The 25,362-nt window shown below is 43.9% G+C and overlaps 1 protein-coding gene across 2 annotated transcripts in view; it reads right to left on the minus strand.

The window, feature by feature from the left end:
* The window catches only part of ANO10 (anoctamin 10), a 565,272-nt gene that overhangs the window by 486,251 nt on the left and 53,659 nt on the right, over nucleotides 1-25,362 (minus strand). For both annotated transcript variants that reach the window (XM_063922319.1, XM_063922318.1), the window contains exon 4: nucleotides 21,431-21,565. In XM_063922319.1, coding sequence (XP_063778389.1) covers nucleotides 21,431-21,565 — 135 coding nt within the window. The remainder of the gene's footprint in view (nucleotides 1-21,430; nucleotides 21,566-25,362) is intronic.

A 25,362-nucleotide genomic window follows, 5' to 3' on the forward strand; every position in this document is an offset into this window, starting at 1 on the left:
TTCCGAACACTACTGCACAACCAATCCACTCACATGCACAGAGCGCTAACACTGCCACTAACACTGTGACCTCTGCCTCTGCTTGGATACAGATGTGTCCTCATAAATCTTGCCTCTGCTAACGTCGGGCATACCTTTTTTTATGAAAATGCATATTATTTGCATTGCTATGTGGCTAGGATGCACAAGCAGCTTCTGCTTATTAAAATGATATGCAGCATGCCTATATACTGTGTGAGACTGTGGCTGTATCTGCATATGAAATGCAACACACAGAATATAGGCATGCCGCATATCATTTTAATCAGCAGAAGCTGCTGATGGCCCTAGGCATATCAAATGCCATAGGCAATTGCCTAGTTTGTCTATGCCTATGGCCGGCTCTGGCTGCTGTAAACTATCTTACCTGTAAACCTTCGTTAACTATAATTAAAAAAAGATGGTCGGTGGTCAGAAAGGTTTTCACATATAGTGCCATTAGGTAGAAGCAAAAACCTACAGTACCGAGGCAGGTTTAAAATAATCCTGTTATGGCTTCCTGTTCTTTATATTGTGTTCCTAACAGGGCAGTTTTAACAGTGTCATCTCATGTGACAGACTTCCAATGAAATATGGGACTGGAATAAGAGCAACTTTTATATAATTTTTAATAAGCAGAACATTTTTCCTTTGTTCCAAGGCAAAGGAAACATAACACAGTGCAGTTAGCCATTTCTATAACATATTTAAAAAAATACTTTTAAGTTTAGTCTGAGACAAGAGAGTGCAAAAACCCAGTTATAGGTGAAATCCCCTCTAAAATGGTATGTTTTTTTTACTGCAAATCAACCTATCTTAAGGGCCCCATACACTAGTACGATTTTACACGATTTCATACAATTCTGATATATCCGTCTGATATATTGTATGAAATTGTGTACAATCGTATGAGTTTTGGATCGTATCCAATCTGATGCGCGTCCCCGTGGCTGTCGGATAGGACCCCCTAGGTCATTGGTGCTGCACTAATGATATATCGGAATTGGATGGAATCGGATGAAAAAAGTGTGTTTTTTGTGCATGTGATATATTGCATACAGGGGTGTATTTAGGGGTCCGAGCGCCCCTGGCAAAGTAAAGTACTGGTGCCCTCTCCCCCCCCCCCCCCATATTTGAAGCAGGGAAGGCACGTGTTTCAAAAAAAGGGGCATGGCCACTCAATAGTACCCCAATTCAAATTACACCACAATAGTGTGCCTTACTCACATTACACAGCTCAGTAATGTACAGTACATTATTCACGTTATACTACACAGTAGTATCAGGGCCGTCTCTAGAGAGGAGGGGACCCGTGTGCAGACTCCGTGTTTGGGCGCCCTCCTCTCTCGTAGCCGTCACCACTGCTGCTAGCGCTCTGAGTGCTGTAGACTCTGGCACAGCGCATGCGCAGGACGCAGAAAAATGGCCACCGTGCCATTTTTTCGGTGCGCTGTAGACTCTGGCACTATGCCAGAGTCTCTGGAGCTCTGTTTGCTAGCAGCGGCGGTGACAGCTACAGGAGAGGAGGGGGCCCACACATAGTCAGTGATGGACTCTGGAAACGTAAGTATAGGAGAAATGGGTGCAGTGTGTGCGGTGTGGGCCCCCGTGGACTCAGGGGCCCATGTGCACTGCACACACTGCACCCATTATAGATACGCCACTGAGTACTACCCCTTATACACATTATGCCACACAGTAGTGCTCATATATATGGGAAGGCATGCACGCTCCTGGGAAAGTGGGCGTGGCCTCATAATGTTATATTATGATATCAAACTATAAATATATAATCACACCCACTACACATGCACACACACAATTAGCAGCCTTACACACAAAACAGTAGTTCTCCTTATACATAATGTCCTGAGCATAGTGTCAGATGCACATAATGTCCTCCAGTATAGTGCCAGTTACACATAATGACCCCAGTAGTGCGGTGCCATATACACATAATTGCTCTGAGTATAGTGCCAAATACACATATGCTCCCACAGTGCCAGATACACATACAGTATGCTCCCACAGTACCAGACACTCATATGCCCCCACAGTGCTGGACACTCAAATGCCCCCACAGTGCCAGATACACATATGCCCCCACAGTGCTAGATACACATATGCCCCCACAGTGCCAGGTACATATATGCCCCCACAGTGCCAGACACACATATTCCCCCACAGTGCTAGACACACATCTTCCCCCATGTTGATTTTACTATTAAAGGCAGCACTTTTAAGTAGATTTACTTTTAGAGGTGGCAGCTATCCCCCCACCCCCATGTAGTTCCTCAACAGCAGGGATGCCCATTAATGATCAAAGAATGCAGCAACAGCCACTGTAATTGGCGCCAGGGTCCAGCACCACACAACAATACAGACAAGAAACTCTACATACTGTAAACTACACCTCCCAGCAGCCGCTGCTGCATGCTGTGTTCGTTACTGGGCATCCATGCTGGTGAGGAACTACACGGGGGTGGGGGGATAGCTGCTGCCTCTAAAAGTGAATCTATAGTACCTACTGCCTGCGGGTGGCAGCTCTGGATGGCACCCCTCCTCGACTGGCGTCCCAGGCGAGTGCCATCCTGGCCAATAGGAAGATACACCCCTGATTGCATGCGATATATCACAGGGAAGTTTAGGGCCCCATACACTACAAAGATATGTCTGAGACTGAAGTCGGATGTAACTTCCCTTGAACTCCCCTGGGACCTTCCCGGGAGTGATTCCATAAGATTTGGTACTTTTGTGCTATTTTTTGCATACGATATATCGCATGCGATTGATGAAGCCGCTATACATTGCACGCAATATATCGTACGGCATACAATTGTACCATGAGATATATCTGATGGGTTGGATAGAGGGCTATGGGGGCTGGGAGTGTCCTGAGAATGCCAGTCAAACTTCCCTGTGATACATCGCATGCGATATATTACATGCACAAAAAACACACTTTTTTCATCCGATTCCATCCAATTCCGATATATCATTAGTGCAGCACCAACGACCTAGGGCAGGGGTGGCCAACCAGTCAGAAACAAAGAGCCAAAAAATCTTATTAGGCACGTCAAAGAGCAGACATCAAGCCACAGGCGCACATGCAAAAATGGGGTGTGGCCTTGTGCCTGCTAGGCCACGCCTCTGGTATAAAATACATTTTAAAAGCCAGATCCACATAAAATACATTTTTAAAGCCAGATCCAACATAAAATACATTTCAAAAGCCACTTCCACATACCCTACTGTGTCACTTCAGCCAGCTACTTCATGTGTCACTCCTGCTAGCACACTTCTACAGTATGTCACTACAGCCAGCTCCCCCATGAGTCACTCCTGCCAGCACTCTCCTGTGTCACTCCTGCCAGGACCCTCATGTGTCACTACAGCCCCCCCGAAAACACACCTCGTGCCATTGCAGCAGCCCCTTATGTGTCCTCTATTTGCCAGTGGGCGTCTCACCTCTAGTATCTGGCTCTCTCAGCTCTCAGTCTCTGTAGTGCTGCTGCTGCTGCCTGTCTGGCTGGAGTGCAGCAGTTTCTGGATCTGTTGTGGTCACGTGACTTCGAGTGTCGGGAGCCACATTTGAATAAAGAAAGAGCCGCATGAGGCTCAATAGCCACAGGTTGGCCACCGCTGACCTAGGGAATCCTATCCGACAGCCACGGGGACGCGCATCAGATTGGATACGATTGGCATTCTCAGGACACTCCCAGCCCCCGTAGCCCTCTATCCAGCCCATAAGATATATCTCATGGTACAACTGTATGCAAGCCGTACGATATATTGCATGCAATGTATAGCGGCTTCATCAATCACATGCTATATGTCACGATCCGGGTATCTGGACGCCATTTCTTACCCATCAGATGCCTCCTAAGGCTGGCTCAGCGCTCCAGGACCGGATCCCATCTGTTATCCTAATGTTCACATTCCTGCATCCTCTCCTGTCTCTCTGAGACGCTGTCACAGTAACGCCTTATTACATCTGGCATGGCGTCTCCCGCGGCCTCCGCCGCCGTCCCTGAGCTTCTGCATGCAGAGTGTCAGAGTGGCGATTACGTCAGCCGCGGCCTCCGCTGTGTCCGCGTGGTTGGATGTGCACTTGTCAGCCTGGCGTCTCCTGTCTCCACTGGCCGGCGCCGCCATTACTGTTTTCATTACCACATGGATTACAAACCAAACTTCCCTCCAAGTGTCTGCATGGGCGCAGCCATCTTGGATTCTGTCAGCTGATCATTTCCTCCAATCTGTTGTCAGTATTGTTAATCTGCATAATTGCCTAGCCAATCCCTTCCTTGCTGCAGGTATAAATACACTGTGCCTGAGCAAGGAAGGCGTCAGTGCTTTGGTTGTCAAACCTAGTTCCAGTTTGTCTCTCTTCTGTGAATGTCTTCCAGGTTCCAGCTCCTGTCTCCAGACTTCTGCTATAGAGACCCGCACCAGCATTCCATCTGCGGTGTAGCCTGACTCTCCGATCCATTCTGGACTCACCTGTTTCCAGCTACAACATCACCTGCTTCCAGCTCAGCTTCCAGCAGTGTACAGCTTCTCTTAAAGGGCCGGTGTCCTTTCTGCAGTTTACCACTCTCCACCGGTATTATTATTTCTCCGCTCTCAAATTCTACATTTCATCTATATTGCATCGCTCTCAAGCTTTATTTATTATTTAACTGGTTCCAGCCAGTATCCACTCCGTGCCAACACCTGTCTGGTTCTAACCAGTACCCACAGCAGCATTTTATCTACAGCAGTCCAGCTTTCCCTGGAACACCAGCTGGTACGACCCTGGGCTTTCCTCATTGCTACAGTTGAGCCTGGTAAGGACTTTCCAACTTGCAGATAATAAGAACTGTCTCATACCACCAGAGCTCTGTGGCCCCTGCCACCCTGTAGTACCCAGGAACTGTATTATTATTTCTCTGCTGATTTTTATGTTTCTTTACTGCTACTGTGATGCATGGAGTTTGTCATAAATAAACATCATTGACTTTTATTCCTGGTTGTCGTGGTCACGCCTTCGGGCAATTCTTCTATATGTCTAGGGGTCTGATACAACCTGCCAGGTTCCATTACACCTCAGCCCCTACAACTGAGGCTGCCTCCTGTCAGCTCAGGCCCTCAGTTGTGACAGCAAGCACTGACCTAATGAATCCAGCCGGAGACCAGGATCAAGCGGCTAGGCCAATGCAAGAACTGGCAGCCCGACTTGAACATCAGGAGGCTGCACAGGGCCACATCATCCGCTGTCTCCAGGATCTCTCTACTCGGCTGGATGGGATTCAGACAACCCTCCGTGGATCAGACGCGTCCGGTGCGTCAACCACAGTGACTCCAACTATAACCCCACCCACCTTACCCGTTTCTGCTCCACGTCTTCATCTTCCAACGCCAGCAAAATTTGACGGATCTCCAAGATTCTGCAGGGGATTTCTCAACCAGTGTGAGATTCAGTTTGAGCTACAACCTGGCAATTTTCCCAGTGACCGTACAAAAATTGCCTACATCATCTCTCTTCTCAGTGGCTCAGCCCTTGACTGGGCATCACCGTTATGGGAGAGGTCCGACACCCTGCTATCTTCTTACACTGCATTCGTGTCAACATTCAGGCGCATCTTCGACGAGCCAGGCCGGGTAACTTCAGCTTCGTCTGAGATTCTCCGTTTACGCCAGGGATCACGTACTGTAGGACAATATCTTATACAGTTCCAGATCGTGGCATCCGAACTGGCATGGAACGACGAGGCCCTGTATGCTGCATTCTGGCATGGTTTATCCGAGCGTATTAAAGATGAGTTAGCTACCAGAGACTTACCCTCCAAGTTAGATGAGCTAATCTCACTTTGTACGAAAGTTGACTTACGGTTCAGAGAGAGAGAGAAGCAACTGAGCGTGGAAGATCATCTGCTCCAAAATCTTCTGCTCCTCCTCCTCGCCAACTGTCACCATCTAAAGATGAGCTCATGCAAATTGGTCGTTCCCGTTTAACTCCTGCTGAGCGCCGAAGACGTCTCTCCGAGTCTCTCTGTCTTTATTGTGCAGCTCCGTCTCACACCATTAATGCCTGTCCCAAACGTCCGGGACTCCAGACCCTAGCTCGCCAAGGAGAGGGCCGGCTAGGAGTAATGATCTCCTCTCCATCCCCTCAAGATTGTAATCTCCCAGTCTCGCTTCAAGTTGCTCAACGTTATCAGAACGTCATTGCCCTCCTGGATTCCGGAGCAGCTGGGAACTTTATTACCGAAGCCTATGTTAAACGGTGGTCCCTACCCACCGAGAGACTTCCTTCCTCCTTTTCCTTAACTGCCGTGGATGGCAGTAAAATTTTTGATACAGTTATTGCTCTAAGGACTCTACCAGTTCGTCTGAGAGTGGGAGTTCTTCATTCCGAACTTATTTCACTTTTAGTGATTCCAAGAGCCACACATCCTGTGGTCCTGGGCCTTCCATGGCTCCGTCTTCACAATCCTACAATTGATTGGACGACTACGCAAATCCTGGCATGGGGTTCCTCCTGTGCTGAGACATGTTTGTTTAAAGTGTTGCCTGTCTGTTCTTCCTCCCCCAGGTCGTCTGATGTTCCACCTCCTCCATATCAAGATTTCACGGATGTGTTCAGTAAAGCTTCTGCTGATATCCTTCCTCCTCATAGAGAATGGGACTGCCCGATTGATCTCGTTCCAGGGAAGGTTCCACCTCGAGGCCGAACTTATCCGTTGTCTCTGCCCGAGACGCATTCTATGGAGGAATACATTAAAGAGAACCTAGCAAAGGGGTTCATTCGACCTTTTTCTTCTCCAGCCGGCGCAGGCTTCTTTTTTGTAAAAAAGAAGGATGGTGGTCTGCGTCCGTGCATCGACTACAGAGGTTTGAACGACATTACCATCAAGAACCGCTATCCTTTACCCCTGATTACTGAGCTCTTTGACAGAGTTAGCGGAGCTACCATCTTTACAAAGCTGGACTTGAGAGGTGCATACAATCTCATCCGGATCCGTGAGGGTGACGAGTGGAAGACCGCATTTAACACCCGTGACGGACATTATGAGTACCTCGTCATGCCCTTCGGATTGAGCAATGCTCCAGCTGTCTTCCAGCATTTCGTCAATGAGATCTTCAGAGACATTCTATACCGTCATGTCGTGGTCTATCTAGATGATATCCTCATTTTTGCCAACAATTTAGAGGAACATCGTTTTTGGGTAAAGGAGGTTCTGTCCCGTCTCCGTGTTAATCATCTCTATTGCAAATTAGAGAAATGCGTCTTTGAAGTCAAGTCCATTCCGTTTCTAGGGTACATTGTGTCCGGTTCCGGACTAGAGATGGATCCTGAGAAACTACAAGCAATCCAGAATTGGCCGGTACCCTTAACCCTCAAAGGGGTCCAGAGGTTCTTAGGGTTCGCCAATTATTACCGAAAGTTTATACGAGACTTTTCCACCATTGTGGCGCCTATTACTGCTTTCACCAAGAAGGGTGCTAACCCGTCCAAGTGGTCTGAAGAAGCCATGCAAGCTTTTCATCTTTTAAAACAGAGGTTCATCTCTGCGCCTGTCCTGAAACAGCCTGACATTGACTCTCCTTTCATCTTAGAGGTGGATGCCTCCTCCGTTGGAGTAGGAGCGGTGTTATCTCAGAGGGCTAAAGATGGCCATTTACATCCTTGCAGTTTCTTCTCACGGAAGTTCTCCCCAGCGGAGCGCAACTATGCCATTGGCGACCAGGAGTTGCTAGCCATCAAGCTCGCTCTAGAGGAGTGGAGATATCTGTTGGAGGGAGCTTCTCATTCAATCACCATCCTTACAGACCACAAGAACCTTCTATATCTGAAAGGCGCACAATGTCTCAACCCTCGTCAGGCCAGATGGGCACTTTTCTTTTCCAGGTTCGACTTTAAACTCCAGTTCTGTCCGGGCTCTCAGAATCGCAAGGCCGATGCCCTTTCCCGCTCATGGGAGCAAGAAAATGAGTCAGAGTCTTCAGACAAGCATCCTATTATAAATCCGTTGGCATTCTCCACGGTAGGGATGGACTCTACGCCCCCATCAGGGAAAAGTTTTGTGAAGCCGACACTAAGGAAGAAGCTCATGCATTGGGCCCATGCTTCCCGCTTTGCCGGACATACAGGTATCCAAAAAACCCTGGAGTTTATCTCTAGGTCCTATTGGTGGCCAACTCTGAAAAAGGACGTTTTGGAGTTTATTGCATCTTGCCCAAAGTGTGCTCAACATAAAGTATCCCGCCAGTCGCCTGCGGGGCAACTGGTTCCACTATCTGTTCCCCGTCGACCATGGACCCATTTGTCGATGGATTTTATTACAGATTTGCCCATGTGCAACAAGTTTAATACCATCTGGGTGGTAGTTGACCGGTTCACCAAGATGGCACACTTCATTCCTCTCACCGGTCTTCCGTCAGCTTCCAAGTTGGCTCAAGTATTCATACAAGAGATCTTCCGACTCCACGGTCTTCCTGAAGAAATTATCTCAGATCGAGGAGTTCAATTCACAGCCAAATTCTGGCGAAGTTTATGTCAAGTCCTTCAAGTCAAGCTAAAGTTTTCCACGGCTTACCATCCTCAGACCAATGGTCAAACCGAGAGGGTGAATCAGGACTTGGAGGCCTTCCTCCGCATCTATGGGTCCTCCTCTCAAGATGACTGGGTTCAATTACTTCCCTGGGCCGAGTTCTGTCATAACAACCAGTATCATTCTTCATCTGCTTCAACACCATTCTTCACTAACTTTGGATTCCACCCTAAAGTCCCTGAGTTCCAACCGCTTCCAGCAACTTCTGTTCCCGCAGTGGATATCACCTTGCATCAGTTTGCCAATATCTGGAAGAGCGTACGATCAGCTCTGCTCAAGGCATCGTTCAGGTACAAGAAGTTTGCGGATAAGAAGCGTCGAGCAGTTCCTGCTCTCAAGGTGGGTGATCGGGTATGGTTATCCACGAAGAATTTGAGGTTAAGAGTTCCCAGTATGAAGTTTGCACCTCGCTATATCGGTCCTTTCAAGATTGAACAAGTCATCAATCCTGTTGCTTACAGACTTCAGTTGCCTCCCTTCTTAAAAATACCCAGGACATTCCATGTTTCCCTGTTGAAACCGCTGATCTTGAATCGGTTTCATTCCTCACTTCCTCCAACTCCGAAAGTCCAAACTCAACGAGGCGTTGAGTATGAAGTGGCCAAGATCCTGGACTCACGTCACCGTTACGGTCAACTACAGTATCTTATTGACTGGAAGGGTTACGGCCCTGAGGAACGTTCATGGACCAATGCTTCTGATGTCCATGCTCCTGCCTTGGTCCGGAGATTCCATTCCAAGTTTCCTCAAAAGCCAAAGAAGTGTCCTGGGGCCACTCCTAAAGGGGGGGGTGCTGTCACGATCCGGGTATCTGGACGCCATTTCTTACCCATCAGATGCCTCCTAAGGCTGGCTTAGCGCTCCAGGACAGGATCCCATCTGTTATCCTAATGTTCACATTCCTGCATCCTCTCCTGTCTCTCTGAGACGCTGTCACAGTAACGCCTTATTACATCTGGCATGGCGTCTCCCGCGGCCTCCGCCGCCGTCCCTGAGCTTCTGCATGCAGAGTGTCAGAGTGGCGATTACGTCAGCCGCGGCCTCCGCTGTGTCCGCGTGGTTGGATGTGCACTTGTCAGCCTGGCGTCTCCTGTCTCCAGTGGCCGGCGCCGCCATTACTGTTTTCATTACCACATGGATTACAAACCAAACTTCCCTCCAAGTGTCTGCATGGGCGCAGCCATCTTGGATTCTGTCAGCTGATCATTTCCTCCAATCTGTTGTCAGTATTGTTAATCTGCATAATTGCCTAGCCAATCCCTTCCTTGCTGCAGGTATAAATACACTGTGCCTGAGCAAGGAAGGAGTCAGTGCTTTGGTTGTCAAACCTAGTTCCAGTTTGTCTCTCTTCTGTGAATGTCTTCCAGGTTCCAGCTCCTGTCTCCAGACTTCTGCTATAGAGACCCGCACCAGCATTCCATCTGCGGTGTAGCCTGACTCTCCGATCCATTCTGGACTCACCTGTTTCCAGCTACAACATCACCTGCTTCCAGCTCAGCTTCCAGCAGTGTACAGCTTCTCTTAAAGGGCCGGTGTCCTTTCTGCAGTTTACCACTCTCCACCGGTATTATTATTTCTCCGCTCTCAAATTCTACATTTCATCTATATTGCATCGCTCTCAAGCTTTATTTATTATTTAACTGGTTCCAGCCAGTATCCACTCCGTGCCAACACCTGTCTGGTTCTAACCAGTACCCACAGCAGCATTTTATCTACAGCAGTCCAGCTTTCCCTGGAACACCAGCTGGTACGACCCTGGGCTTTCCTCATTGCTACAGTTGAGCCTGGTAAGGACTTTCCAACTTGCAGATAATAAGAACTGTCTCATACCACCAGAGCTCTGTGGCCCCTGCCACCCTGTAGTACCCAGGAACTGTATTATTATTTCTCTGCTGATTTTTATGTTTCTTTACTGCTACTGTGATGCATGGAGTTTGTCATAAATAAACATCATTGACTTTTATTCCTGGTTGTCGTGGTCACGCCTTCGGGCAATTCTTCTATATGTCTAGGGGTCTGATACAACCTGCCAGGTTCCATTACACCTCAGCCCCTACAACTGAGGCTGCATCCTGTCAGCTCAGGCCCTCAGTTGTGACACTATATATCGTATGCAAAAATAGCACAAAAGTACCAAATCATATGGAATCACTCCCGGGAAGATCCCGGGGAAGTTCAAGGGAAATTACATCCGACTTCAGCCTCAGACATATCGTTGTAGTGTATGGGGCCCTTAAAAGAAGACACATGCAGTTGTTATTTTTCCTTGCTATTTTGATCAAAGTTGCTCTTAATGATTTTCATTTTGCTAAGTGTCACAATTTATCATTGCAACCACAATCACATGACATGTGGGGGATGATTCAATTACAATGGGCTCTCAAGTAATGTGGGTTGCAATCTACTGGCAATCACGGTAGAGCCAGCTTTGATTATTTTTGCTAGATCCTCATCAGGTTGGAGGCAGAAATCAAGGCAAAATCATAGCCTTCAACATTTACACATAAAAATCGGTACAAATTAGGAAAGGGGGGTGGCCACGGGTAAAGGGGGCATGGCCACACCTCTTATCCTATATTTTCAATGGAAGTTTGGAGAGCCAAAAATCGGTACAGACCATAAAAAAAGGTACTGTACCTGATAAAAAGGTACAGTTGGAGGGTATGTAAAATATTGTGTTATGGGTAATCGGATGATAGGTTAACAGTGAAAAGATCGACAAGCAATAGGTCAACACCAAATGATCAACATGCATATGGTCGACATGACAATGGTTGACACATGAAAGTTCGACATGAGGCTTTTTTTGATAATTTTCAGGACTTTTTCATACTTTACCATCGATGTGGACTATAATTGGGAATAGTAACCTGTGCCAAGCGAAGTGAGGAACCATGCCTGAAGCATGGCAAGCCACGCGAAGGAATGCGGTGCACTAATTGGGGGTCCACGTGCTGGAAGGAACACTTCAACACACACACACAAAAAAATAGAAAATTAAAAAGTCATGTCGACATTTTCATGTGTCGACTATTTCCACGTTGACATTTTGACTATGTTGACCATTTGGTGTCGACCCAGTCCTTGTCGACTTCTGACTGTCGACACGTTGAGTCATAACCGTTTTGACTGCAACAACACTAACTGAATTACATCTGGCAGCTTCTGTCAGAACACCGCTGCTAACTAAATCAACTCCATAATACAGAAAGACTTTTCAACTTTCTCTGCCATCACGACTATGGAAAAGCTTGGTGACTGACTGGCATCAAACTAAAAGCCTGTACATACTAGTCGATATAGTAAACAACGTCGATCATTTTGACCCTTCCTGAGCGACGTTGTTTACTATATCGACTAGTGTGTACGCTGTAAACGACGAGCGATGCGTTAACGACCCTCAGTCTCGGACATACATGCAGCTCATCATGCAAATCTGCATTCTTTGGCCGGCCGTGGCATGACATCACTGTGCGATATCGCTAGCGATATTGCACAGTGTGTCTGCCCACGTCGGGCGGCCCAGCCCGGGAAGGGGGAAAAACTAGGCGATGTCGCTCACTGATCATATCGCCTAGTGTGTACCCACCTTTAGGGATACGGTTATAACCTCCTGGGAAGAAGCAGAAATCAAAAGTTTATAGGAGACATTTGTTTTTTTTTGTTTTTTTGTGGAAGCAGTCATCGAAATCTAGCCTTCAAAACAATTTAACAAGGGTAATGGTGAGTTTCTATACTAGACAAATGTCTTCAGATTAATGTTAAAAAGGTATAAAACATGCAGTTAATAAAATCTGTGGGACTGCACCTTAAAATTAGGCAATTCTGCAAAAACAAAAAAAACCACTGGTGTGGCCCTTCAGGGAAATTATTTTGTTGAATCATCAAGGTCTTCTATTACACTAGGAGTTCTCATAGAATTTCCACAATCAGACTCTTAGGACCACAAAGTATCATTAATAAATCACTTGATTCTTAAATTAAATATTGAACTTGGCCAATGGGCCAAATTCTATGAAACTAGAACAAAATGGCAATCCATTGTGAGATAAGATAAAAGACCTGCATTCCACATGGCCAGGTGAGGAATTCTGTCTATTGCTGTACAATTCATACTGCAATGCCACCTAGTGACAAATATGAAAAACGGAAATTTCTATGCTGCTGAAGGAAAATTATCCAGAAGAAATGCAGCAACGAGGATCCCAAGAAAGAAAAGAAAATTAACTTAGCTAAAAATAAGTTCTTTTAGGAGCGGTGTATAAATAAATCATTTTGAGCACAATATCAGTATTTCTTAATTGGTGTAGGTAAATCATTTAAGGTCATCATAATACAATAACTTAGGAAACCCCCTGACCTATGGACCTATATTACTACCATTCTTAGCACTTTTTGACTAGAGTGGCTGATTCTGATTTGGGAGCAGAAAAACCCATAAACAAACTATACTGTAATGCAAGCAGTGCAAATACATGTTTCTTGTATACAGAGTAAATACTGGATGCTTGTGCATGTAGCCCACTTATATTGTGCAGTACACTATTTAATTTAAATTACAGTAGGACATGCCCTCCCCCCCCACCAAATCTAAATCTCTCTGCACATGTTACATTTGATCTAAACCTCTCTGCACGTTACATTTGCCCCACCTGCCTTGCAACAATGTCTTACAAAGGGGCACAGGTTTTTTTTAGTCCCATTGTGCATTATTGTGTTTTTCCCTTTTTCATATGCATGAGGAGCATAATGTCACACTTTACATACCCCCCCCAACATTCTGGTTAATCAGCATCAGACCCCTAAAAGGGGGCATGGTTTCACGGGAATACTGCTTTAGCGAGCCATGCCTTCCGTTTTCGTCACTGTGGGGGCATGCTCAGCGCTCTGTGAGCTGCTGGCCATGCCCCTCTGTCTCCCATGAATAGATGCCGCGTGCATACATCCAGCATCTATTCACCGCTGCTCTGCGCATGTTACAGGGGTCCTCCAAACTACCCCCCTCACCGTGAGACATTGCGGACCAAAAAACGGGACTGTCTAGTGAGAATTGGGACAGTTGGTGGTATGGATTTATAAAGGCTCTTAGAACTATTGTCGTTTGCTGCATGTTCACTCTTAAGCTGGGTACACACTAGATGACCAGTTAAACAAATTTGCAGATAATGACCAATTGCTACGACAATTTTTTTTATCTTCCAGTAAGTGCCCACTAGATAATTTGTGATGCGCGCTCCCATGGGTGTTAGCGACATCCCCCATCGTCTGTACATGCAGCTCAATCTGGGGATGTCGCTAGTGATGCCATGCTGACGAATGCAGCAAGGCCCTGCTCCTCCCTCATGCTTAATCGCTGCCGACATCTGCAAGTGTGTATGCACCTGCTGATGCTGGCACCCCCACCAGGTCAGTCACCGCCTATGTCGCGCTGGGTACACATCGTTTAGTGTGTTCCCAGCATTAGTTTTTGGAATTACCACATATGGACGATACACAATATACATTTTCTTATTTTCTGGGGTCATCTGAGCCAGACTGGATTCACTAAGAAGTGCTTTTTGGGAGCCTCAAGGGTATTTTGGCAGCAACTCATGGACCTCCAGCTTCACTGGTTTGAAAAGACCCTTAGCCATTCAGTGGTGGGTCCATAATCATCTTTCATTTACTGGAAATAATCTGCAAAGTTGGCCACAGGGGTAACTATATGCCACATGAACCTATGCGACAACAGGTATATATAACATAAGACGTAAAGATCTGAGGGCGCTAATCTCTAATACTGTTCATCACATTAATTTATAAGTAACAAAAACAATTTTAATAAAAATCAATTTGTGTTTTTATTGTGTACATAAAATATACATATGGCATCTGTACAATCTCACAGAAAAGAAGCTCCAAGTTTTATCTGGTTTGTATTCAATTTCCGAAGCAGTTCTTTATCGGCAGATAGCATAGATGGAAATACAATGCCTGAAACCAACGCGTTTCGTCCCTGCTGGGGCTTCTTCAGGGGAACAAAGTCTAAATAAGAGAATACAACAACTAAGTGATCGAACAGTTTTGACAACCTACAGAAAGAGTTTATATATTATAACTATACATACCAGATGCTCAATATATTAAAGGAATCCTGAAGGAACATATACATCACTGTACATATCGATTGAAATTGGTATAAGACCAAATTAATGAAATGATAAATTAAAATATCTAAAAAATGAATTATGGATGAACAGGTGAGGGAGGAGGGTGATGGTACATACCAAATAGTTGTGGCAGGTAACCACCTGACTTGATTCTATGTAAAAAAGGAATCCAAATAGATAGTATCACAGACTATGGTCTAATTGATGACCTGTATTGAAGATTTGAAATTGGGACTTAATTGAGACTATAAGTGTGGCTCTATAGCCTGAAACAGCAGATGTAAGGAAGAGGACAATACATACCGGTCTTAGATGTAAAGAATGTTTAACCCTGAATCTATAGGTGGATCAAAACCCGGCTTCATATATTGACAGTGACACCGTTAATTAACCTAAAAGATTAATTAGGGGTAAGTTAAACCTCTATATAAAAAATAGGAAAATTATTTGCCACAACTATTTGGTATGTTCCGTCACCCTCCTCCCTCACCTGTTCATCCATAATTCATTTTTTAGATGTTTTAATTTATCATTCCATTCATTAGGCTTTATACCCATTTCAATCGATATGTACAGTGATGTACATGTTCCTTCGGGATTCCTTTAATATATTGAGCATCTGGTATGTATAGTTATAATATATAAACTCTTTCTGTAGGTTGTCAATACTGTTCGATCACTTAGTTGTTGTATTCTATTATTTAGACTTTGAAGACCCAGCAGGGACGAAACGCGTTGGGTTTTTCAGGCATTGTATTTCCATCTATGCTATCTGCCGAAAAAGAACTGCTTCGGAAATTGAATACAAACCAGATAAAACTTGGAGCTTCTTTTCTGTGAGATTGAACAGATGCCATATGTATATTTTATGTACACAATAAAAACACAAATTGATTTTTATTAAAATTGTTTATATGTTACTTACAAATATATGTGATGAACAGTATTAGAGATTAGCGCCCTCAGATCTTTACGTCTGTTGCTATTTGTGAACCTCGTCTAACAAGAGGTTTTTCTTGAGGTGCTGCTTGTACATTTTTCACATAGCGCCATAGGGTACCCTGTATTATATATAACATAAGGGTTAGGTACGATGTCCCAGTGCTCAGCATGCCAACGGTCAGAATGCTATTCCTTTGAGACAACATAATTAAACCCAATTTAATCAAGATGGAAGAGTTAATATACTGTATGACTTAAATGTATTCCAGTTCGCTGATAAGACAGTTCATGTTACGCATGGTTCTTGGTTGCAAAATAAGACGCTCCTTCTCTGGATGCTTGCTGCCAGCTGTGAGCCTGCGGTCTCTGCAAGCTGTTCTGGACCAGGAAACATAGTAGACTACAGTAGGCCTCATGCAATGTGATTGCCCTATGACGGGCATTTCATTGTGATGCTGTGTGATCAGAATTTTTGACTCATTAGAATAATGCACTACTTGAAAAGTATTTTTTTTCCATCTGTGAAAGGCTTCAGTTGCTGTCACAGAAAATTGATCCACCACTGTGTCATGTCACCCAATGGCAGCACAGCTGTGATTTTAGAATTTTATAATGACATTTTTATCTGCAGCAAAGTCTCAAATTGTCTTAATATGGATTTACATTATCCCTACATAGAAACAAATGTATATGCTTAAATGCGAAAATCGATTTTTAATTAAACAAAACAATCTTAACTTCAGATAACTCTAAGGTCGATATTTAGCAAATAAATGGCATTAATGACTATAAACAAAAATGGCTTTTTATACCATAAAATATAATTTATACTATTATACCATATACAGGTTGAGTATCCTTTATCCAAAATGCTTGGGACCAGAGGTATTTTGGATATGGGATTTTTCCGTATTTTGGAATAATTGCATACCATAATGAGATATCATGGTGATGGGACCTAAATCTAAGCACAGAATGCATTTATGTTTCATATACATCTAATACATACAGCCTGAAGGTCATTTTAGCCAATATTTTTAATACCTTTGTGCATTAAACAAAGTCTGTGTACATTCACACAATTCATTTATGTTTCATATACACCTTAGACACACAGCCTGAGGGTCTTATAATACAATATTTTTAATAACTTTGTGTATTAAACAAAGTTTGTGTACATTGAGCCATCAGAAAACAAAGGTTTCACTATCTCACTCTCACTCAAAAAATTCCGTATTTCGGGATATTCCGTATTTTGGAATATTTGGATATGGGATACTCAACCTGTAATATCATATAATGACAAAGAGGGTCCTACATATTTATGTGCAAAGTACCAATGTTTGGTACTTTGTACATGCGCAGGACCTGTTCTGCGCGTGTGCAAGCGAGTCCTGTGATGTAGGAAGCAGTGATTGACAATCTGCTGCCGTGTGGGGGGCTGGGAGGGGGCAGCGATGGCCTCCATTTTCCAAAATGGAGGCGTGTCGTTTAGAGGGAGGGAAGAGACCAAGGACCTCCATTGCAAGCTGCACGATGGTATGTGAGTGATCCGATGTCTGGCAGACATCGTATCACTACTGCAGCAGGAGGTGTCTACTTTTAATAGACGCCTCCTGCTGCATTACCATACAGCGCTATCGCTGCTGCTTCCACTCCAACCACATCTGAATTAGCCCCAATATCTTATTCCCTGCACTTAAAAATGCTCTCATGGGTCTTCCGAAATCAGTAAATAGTAAAGATGAGACACGGCAGCAATGTTTAGGAGATATCAGTAGTAAGCCTGCTTTATCACAGTAAAACATAGTTCGCATCCATTTTTTCTCCTCTTTCTATAAAAATTTAATTTAAGTAAGCTGCAATGTTAGGAAGGAATATGTTTGTCTGCAAAACTGTCTGACTGTCATAAAAGAAAAGTATGCTCCTGTGAATGGCTTCACCGTAAAATTAAATATTGGCCCCCCCACCCCCATATACTGCACACCGCTCATATCCTTCCCATGAGGCTGGGAGCAATCAAAACTGCAGACCTGCGTCTCCATGCATTCCTTCCTGCTGCACGGTAATGCTCTATATGTTCTAGAACATTATAGGGGCTGGTTCTGATGGAGTTGCACACAAAAGCACACGTTCTAGGTATAGGGTTAATTCTAGCACCTTGCACCTTTCAAATCCTGTGCAGTTCCTCTCTCCTGCCTGGGATGTCGATCTCTGCTCTGGTGCTTCTCGGCACACACAGGTCTGTATCACAGCACTGAGTAACAGATCAGAGTGTGCTGAGAAGCACCAGAGCAGAGAGTGACACCCCAGGCAGGAAAGAGGAACTGCACGGATTTTGAAAGGTGCAGGGTGCTAGAATGAACACTATAGGTATTCACCCATCAGCGGCTTTATGCAAATAGACCACAAACTGCTTCCCTTGTTTACATTCATGCAACCGCATGTACAAGGACAGAGACGCCCACTGCATCTGTGCACGCTGTAATATGGATTGGTGCATACGGATATGTCTCTATCGATTGCACCATCGAAAATGCACAAGCCCTATGGTAGGTGCAGTTTCTCTTTCTGACCAAAGCCTCCTATGCCTGTGTCTGGGAATGCAGATGTTTGCCATTCAGATGCCAGCAACACTCCCATAAGGCGCCCACTGAGCAGACCATTTTTGTGTGCACTAGCAGCCACCTCCCGGTCACCGCCCAGGATCGCCAATCACTTTTCCACAAAGTTTCTGATATAATCTACTTGAAACTCAACAGCACCTTGGTGCATACACACAGGGTAACGCATGTGCCATAGGAGATTTCAGATATTTTCAGGAATGCGCAGTTGAAAATAGTCGCTCAGCTGCGTGCGACATAGCACTACAATGTGCAATAACAAATAGCATTTATTCCACCACCCCAAGGGTGAATATGCCAGAACCGACAGATAGAATCCAGGCAGCGAGCACAATGTGTCCCCTTGTGGGCTCACTACGCTCGCCATGCATTGGGCCTGTTGGCAACCTTTGGTCACCACAGTATTATATTTCCACTCGGGTGGTGGCATGGATCACCACCCGAGTGGGAATACCGGGCTTGGCTCGGGATTCTGACAGCCGGGGGAATTCGGCATTGGTATTCTGACCCCCGGGATCCTAAAAGCCGGTAATTTAACCGTATCCCCATCTACTAGTAGTGTATTAGGGAGGCAGGAGGAATGTAAGGAAATGCTGTTCTGTTGGATTTTTTTCTTTCCATGCACGTTGGGAGCACAAAGCTGAGCAGTGTATGCACATGCTTTACCAACACTGGAACCAAAGGTTAGATAATCAGCATGAAACAAAATACAGATATACTATAATACTACACGCTTCTAAGGGGAATAATAATACATTGATAACTTTGGATGCTGCTCACCTAGTTACAGGAAGGCTGACCCCATGGTAGAAATACAAAAAAGGATATGGAAACCTACAGTGACAATGTTATAAGGTCAAAGAAGAATGAGTGGATGCAAATGTCCACTGACAATTCTGCTAAATTCTCAGACTCCAGACTGAGCAGTTGATAAAGTAACAAAAGTAGCAAGTTGGTAGTAACTTATCACAATGTAATAATCCAGCTGCTTCCAATATCTAATCAGGAAAATCCTTTGAGCTGGGTACACACTAGGTGATATGTCGTCCGATCTAGCGGATCGGACCGAAATATTGCGTACTTCGGATAGTGTGTATGCACTACTGCGTGCTCCTGTGTGCCGACATCGGGTCATCCCATCTGCTGTGCTGCATAGCCAATAGGACGACACGGCGGCTGATAGCATGCAGCTGAATACGGCTAATGAACAATATATTGCGCTACATCACTCAGTATGTACAGGCGACAGACATATTGTTACACCGATCATCCTGTTGGTCGAGATCTGGGATCGTCTAATGTGTACCCAGCAATAATATCCAGTCAGCAAACACTATATCACGTATATGCGTCCTTCATAAGCCGCCTTAATATGTATAAAATGTGTTATACTGTATTGTGAGAGTCTATGCCAGATATAACACGAATCTGAAGGAGGCTTGGAGCGGCGGTTGTCAATGGTGACCGCTACTGACGACTGGAAGGAATATCCAATCAGGGATAGAAGTCCATCTGGTATGGGTTCACTGCATAATATCTCTCACTGGCAGATGGGAAACCAGTGTAGTAAATGTCCAGGATTCAACACTGTGAGGAGAAGACTGATGACTGCGTGTAGGTTTGTATAAGAGTTGGTAGATGGGCAAAGTCCTATGAAGACCTGTGTGGCGGTGGCTAGGAAGCGCTGCTGTGAAAAGCTGATAGTGGCTGAGAGCTGATGATGGCTCAGAACGGGTACAGGCAGAGAGTCAGTTTGGAGGCGTAGAACTGTAGGATCCTTTTACTCAAATGGCAATAGGGAGGTACAGTAACACAGTTCAGCAACAGCGAAGTATCCTCAACAAATATATCCTGTTTGTGAATAAGATCTGTTTAACCTTGGCATTATGATTGCAAAATTAAAATTTTTTAAAATTGACCCTATTAACTGCAATTCTTTAAAAACAGATTTTGCAAAATGCCAACAATAGCCCTGTTTTCAATTCACTTTCATAAACATAATAATAATAATAATAATGACACCTGTCTCACACAGTCTTGATAACATTCTCTACCAATTGTTTGGCACAGGACAGAATTAAGTGGCATGAGCAGAAGAAGATATCACAGATCAGTACTGAAAGCACTGGCAATCACATACATGATATGTTATATACTGAATATTATATATAACAGCCCCTATTGTGAATGAGATCAGTACATGGTGTGTGTCCATGGGGATATGGGGGGCCAGAGTAAGTTGAAACATACCAAAACCATTAATTTCTTACAATGTGGATCCAGAACGTAATATACAAATTGCTTGGTTTACTACCAAGACAGGCACTACATAGTCACTGGTAGAGTCTATTTCCAATGTATAGGTCAACAGTGTTTAAGTAGACAGTCAGTAGGTCGACCCCATATGGTAGACATACATTAGGTCGACAGGTACACGAGGTCAACATGGTCAAAAGGTCAATATGACAATGGTCGACACAAGTTTTCTTTGGGGGGGTTCATATTTTTCCAAATTTTGCTTGATTTACTATCCAAGCGGACTACGATTGGGAAGAGTAACCTGTGGCGAGTGCAGCGGTAGCAGAGCAAGACACCTTGCCTAAGGCATGGAGAGCGAAGTGATCCCGTTAGGGCACATGTTTCCACTGACTTTGCTTAGATATGGTTACAAAATGGCACCCAAAAAACTATTTAAAAAAAAATTGTGTTGACCATTGTCATGTCGACCTTCTGACCTGGTCGACATTACCTACTGCCTACTTTTTATCTGTCGACCTTATGCAAGTCAACCATGTAGCATTGGCCTAATGTCTACATAGACAGTGTAGCTCTTCTATACCACACCCTATTTTCACCCAGAACTCTTGCTTGAGCTTCTATTTGACACCATTACTAAATCTATATTTTAAAACACACAATGTTATTTCACATTAACTGTTACAAGAAACTGTTGCTTTCCTGATCACACAGCTAATTGCTAGTGTAACAGGCAAGTTGTGAAGTACTAAAGGGCCTCTCTTTCCAGGTCTCTCATTAAGGAATACTCTTCTGTTTCCCCAAACATCAAGCACATGGAATAGACTCTAGAAAAAATGTATCTTACCTAATGATTTCCCAGGGTAAAGCTTTGACTGTGGATAACCGGGGATATTTGTTTCATCTTGCGCTCGAAGATTGTCCAGCTCGTGTTTAATGATATATTGACATTCGGACATGGAAAGAAAATCCTCTCCATCTCCTGCAAGACAGAAATAGATGACATACACTGAAAGGGTTGGATATCAAAAGTGATTAAAAATTGACAAAAGTTGTGGATTGGTGGAGTCAAAAGAATCTAATTTAAAACATTTTAGGTTTTGAGAAAATACAGTATGGTCAATAAAAGTTGCTCAGTGATACTAAATAATAATAAAAAAAAAGACAGAATGTACTGTATATGTACTAAACCATATTGTTTCTCATGTGGGCAAGTAATACAGTATAATACATTGGATGTCTCAAAAGATAATATTTCAGCCATTTTATTATGCATGATCCATAATTCATGCATTAGGAACCATCACATCTATTAGTAGTGATACTTCCTGATCTGTGCCACTCATCCTTAAATGGTTCTACCAATGAAAGAAGACTGAAAGTAAGGTTCATGTAATGAAAATAATGATTTAAATAAGTAACCTTCTATAATAAACTCCTTCATACAAAAAGGATACAATATATTACCCATACATAATATTTTATGAATAGGGATTATGGGCCCTCATTCCGAGTTGTTCGCTCGCAAGGCGAATGTAGCAGAGTTACACACGCTAAGCCGCCGCCTACTGGGAGTGAATCTTAGCTTCTTAAAATTGCGACCGACGTACGCGCAATATTGCGATTACAAACGAGTTAGCAGTTTCTGAGTAGCTCCAGACTTACTCTGCCTGTGCGATCATTTCAGTGCTTGTCGTTCCTGGTTGACGTCACAAACACACCCAGCGTTCGCCCAGGCACTCCCACCGTTTCCCCGGCCACTCCTGCGTTTTTTCCGGAAACGGTAGCGTTTTCAGCCACACGCCCCTGAAACGCCGTGTTTCCGCCCAGTAACACCCATTTCCTGTCAATCACATTACGATCGCCGGAGCGAAGAAAAAGCCGTGAGTAAAAATACTTTCATCATAGTAAAGTTACTTGGCGCAGTCGCAGTGCGAACATTGCGCATGCGTACTAAGCGGATTTTCACTGCGATGCGATGAAAAATACCGAGCGAACAACTCGGAATGAGGGCCATTGTGCGAGATATGTTTTTTCTCCCGAACGACTATAAGGTGTTTGGCATAAGAAGGTGCAAACCTTGTTTCCATAGCCATTTTTGGCATTGCTTTAAACAAAAACAACAAACATCAAATTAGAACATTTTTGTTTCAAACTAATTTAATTCATAGTAAAAAGTAATTGGTTCTATTAGTAAATTTCAATTATCACCAAAAATATTTCATGTGGTGTCTAAACTCTTATCAATGCCTATTTCATCATTAGGCTGAGCAGATTGCAGACCAAGGTGCCAGGACTTGAGGGGGAGACGAAGACAATGCTGGATAATACAATGAAGACCTACTTCCATCCATGTTGGTGGCTGACACATAGCTTAATTAATTCAAGAATCTTCTTAATTTACTGTATCCAACTGTTGTGAGGCGGAAGTGAGGAAAGTTCAATGTGCCAATGTGACCATGTAACATACTGCTAAGATTACCACAACTGCTGTTTTGTGCACATATACGCAAGACTACTAGTGGCTAATTTGTTACAGTGGCTCTATTACTTTTTTTTTTAATCCAAATATAGATTTCCCCCTCAGTTATAAACATACTGTAGCTGTATGAGACTGTAGAAGTGACATCATTATTTCCCTGTTTTGTAAGTAGGCGGTTAGAAATCTGCAGGCCAGATTTAGGGCCTAATTCAGACCTGATCGCAGCAGCAAAATTGTTCTCTAATGGGCAAAACCATGTACAGTGTAGTTGTGGCAGATATAACATGTGCAGAAAGAGTTAGATTTGGGTGTGGTGTGTTCAAACTGAAATCTAAATTGCAGTGTAAAAATATAGGAGTCAGTATTTACCCTACACAGAAACAAAATAACCCACCCAAATCTAACTTTCTCTGCACATGTTATATCTGCCCCACCTGCAGTACACATGATTTGCCCATTAGAGAACAATTTTGCTGCTGCGATCAGGTCTGAATTAAGCTCTCAGTCAAGTCTAAACATTTCAGTAGTTTCAAGTTTACTTAGCTTCATAATACAAAAAATTTGCCACATATTAATAACCAACTTTTTTTAAATTTTTGGCAGTCTTTGTTTATTTGTTATACAAAAGACATTATACGTAGAAAAAACAGGACATATACCATACAAATACTTACAAAAAATGGTTGCAAAAGGCCGATCATATAGGCTATGGAAAGGCATACAAGACGTGCCACCAAGCAAATAGAAATATTTAAGAAAACAATCCTCATGGTGCATGGTAATTCCTTGCAAATATCAAGTAACAAAACATATAAATGCCTTGATAATAAAAAGAAAACAGCAGATATAGAAAGAAACAAGTAAAAAGGAAAGCAGGGATAAGAGGGACCGGCAGAAAGGGAGAAAGAAAAAGGAGGGGATCGTCATTGTGGATTCAGGACCTAAACGTTAAACCAGTGACATGCGTTTTATATGTGGGGGATGACTTGAATCTGAGCCATTTTGACCAGATGCCAGTGAAGCCAGCAGTATTTGATTGTGGGGTAAGAGAAAGATCTTCCTTAGCCATGTAAAAATCAACTCTCTTAAACCAGCGTGATATTGGAGGTTGCTGAGCAGATCTCCAATAACATGGTATAGTAGCCCTGGCTGCGTTCGCCAGTTGTCGGAGCAGCGAGTTCTTGTACCGAGAAAGGGGAATGTCCATCAGATTGAGGCGCCAAAATTCTGGAGTCTCGGGAATCGGAAACCCAGTTAGTAGGCGAGTTATCTTTTGGACCTTACGCGAAAATTAGGACAAGGCCTGGCACTCCGACCATATGTGGTATGGGGTACCTAATGACTGCCCGCTTCTCCAGCAGAGACTGATGGAAACATCTGGTGAACCTGTTCCGGGCAACGGTACCATCTGGCCATAATTTTGTATTGTGTCTCTAAAACTTGAATTGAAGGTGAGCTGCAGAAGGGACAGACAAGTTATGCATTATTGGTATAATCGTGATATCAAGTGTCTAGGTGTCAATTTAGATAGGCCTGGGTGAACTGGTAGAGCTAACATAGTGACGGAGTTGTAAATACACCCAAAAACTATTAGATGGCAAACTACAATTTTGTGACAACTCCGTAAAGGAACGAAAGCCGCTAGTAGTAACCAATTGAGACAGCCTAGAGATGCCTGCCTGAGTCCATTTAGTTAATGCAGAATGAGAAAGGTCATTAGGTGGCAGGTGTGGATGATTCGATAAAGGCATGGGTAAGGATGGGCCCGGGCTAAATGTCGGTAAGAATTTCAATTTCTTCCAGCAAAGCAGTGTAGGATCTAATGTAGGATGTCGTATTTGGAGAATCTTACGCTGCCATGGAATAGTATGAGCAAGTGTGCCTGTGGAAGATCCCACAATTAGTGGCCACTGTTTCGTAGCGGGGAATTGTGACATCTCAATAACCCTGGCTAAATGAACTGCGTTATAGTAGCTCATAAAGTGAGGGAGTTAGAGGCCCCCCATCTGTACGGTTACAGATCAGAACAGTCTGTGCTTAATCTATGACCACTTTTACCCCATACAAAGCAACCACTGTGGCTTGGAGATCCCTAAAGAAGGTGTTAGGTATGGAAGTGGGCAATGTCTGCAAAAGGTACAAGACTTTTGGTAGAATATTCATTTTTATTGTATTAAGACTCCCTCACCAGGATAAATTAAGAGCCGACCATTTCTTAAGATCGGTTTTAATTTTAAGCAGTAAGGGTGGAAAAATAGGATTTTAATTACCTACCGGTAAATCCTTTTCTCGTAGTC

The sequence above is a fragment of the Pseudophryne corroboree genome, chromosome 5 (assembly GCF_028390025.1).
Source record: "Pseudophryne corroboree isolate aPseCor3 chromosome 5, aPseCor3.hap2, whole genome shotgun sequence".
In the NCBI taxonomy this organism is placed as follows: Eukaryota; Metazoa; Chordata; class Amphibia; order Anura; family Myobatrachidae; genus Pseudophryne; species Pseudophryne corroboree.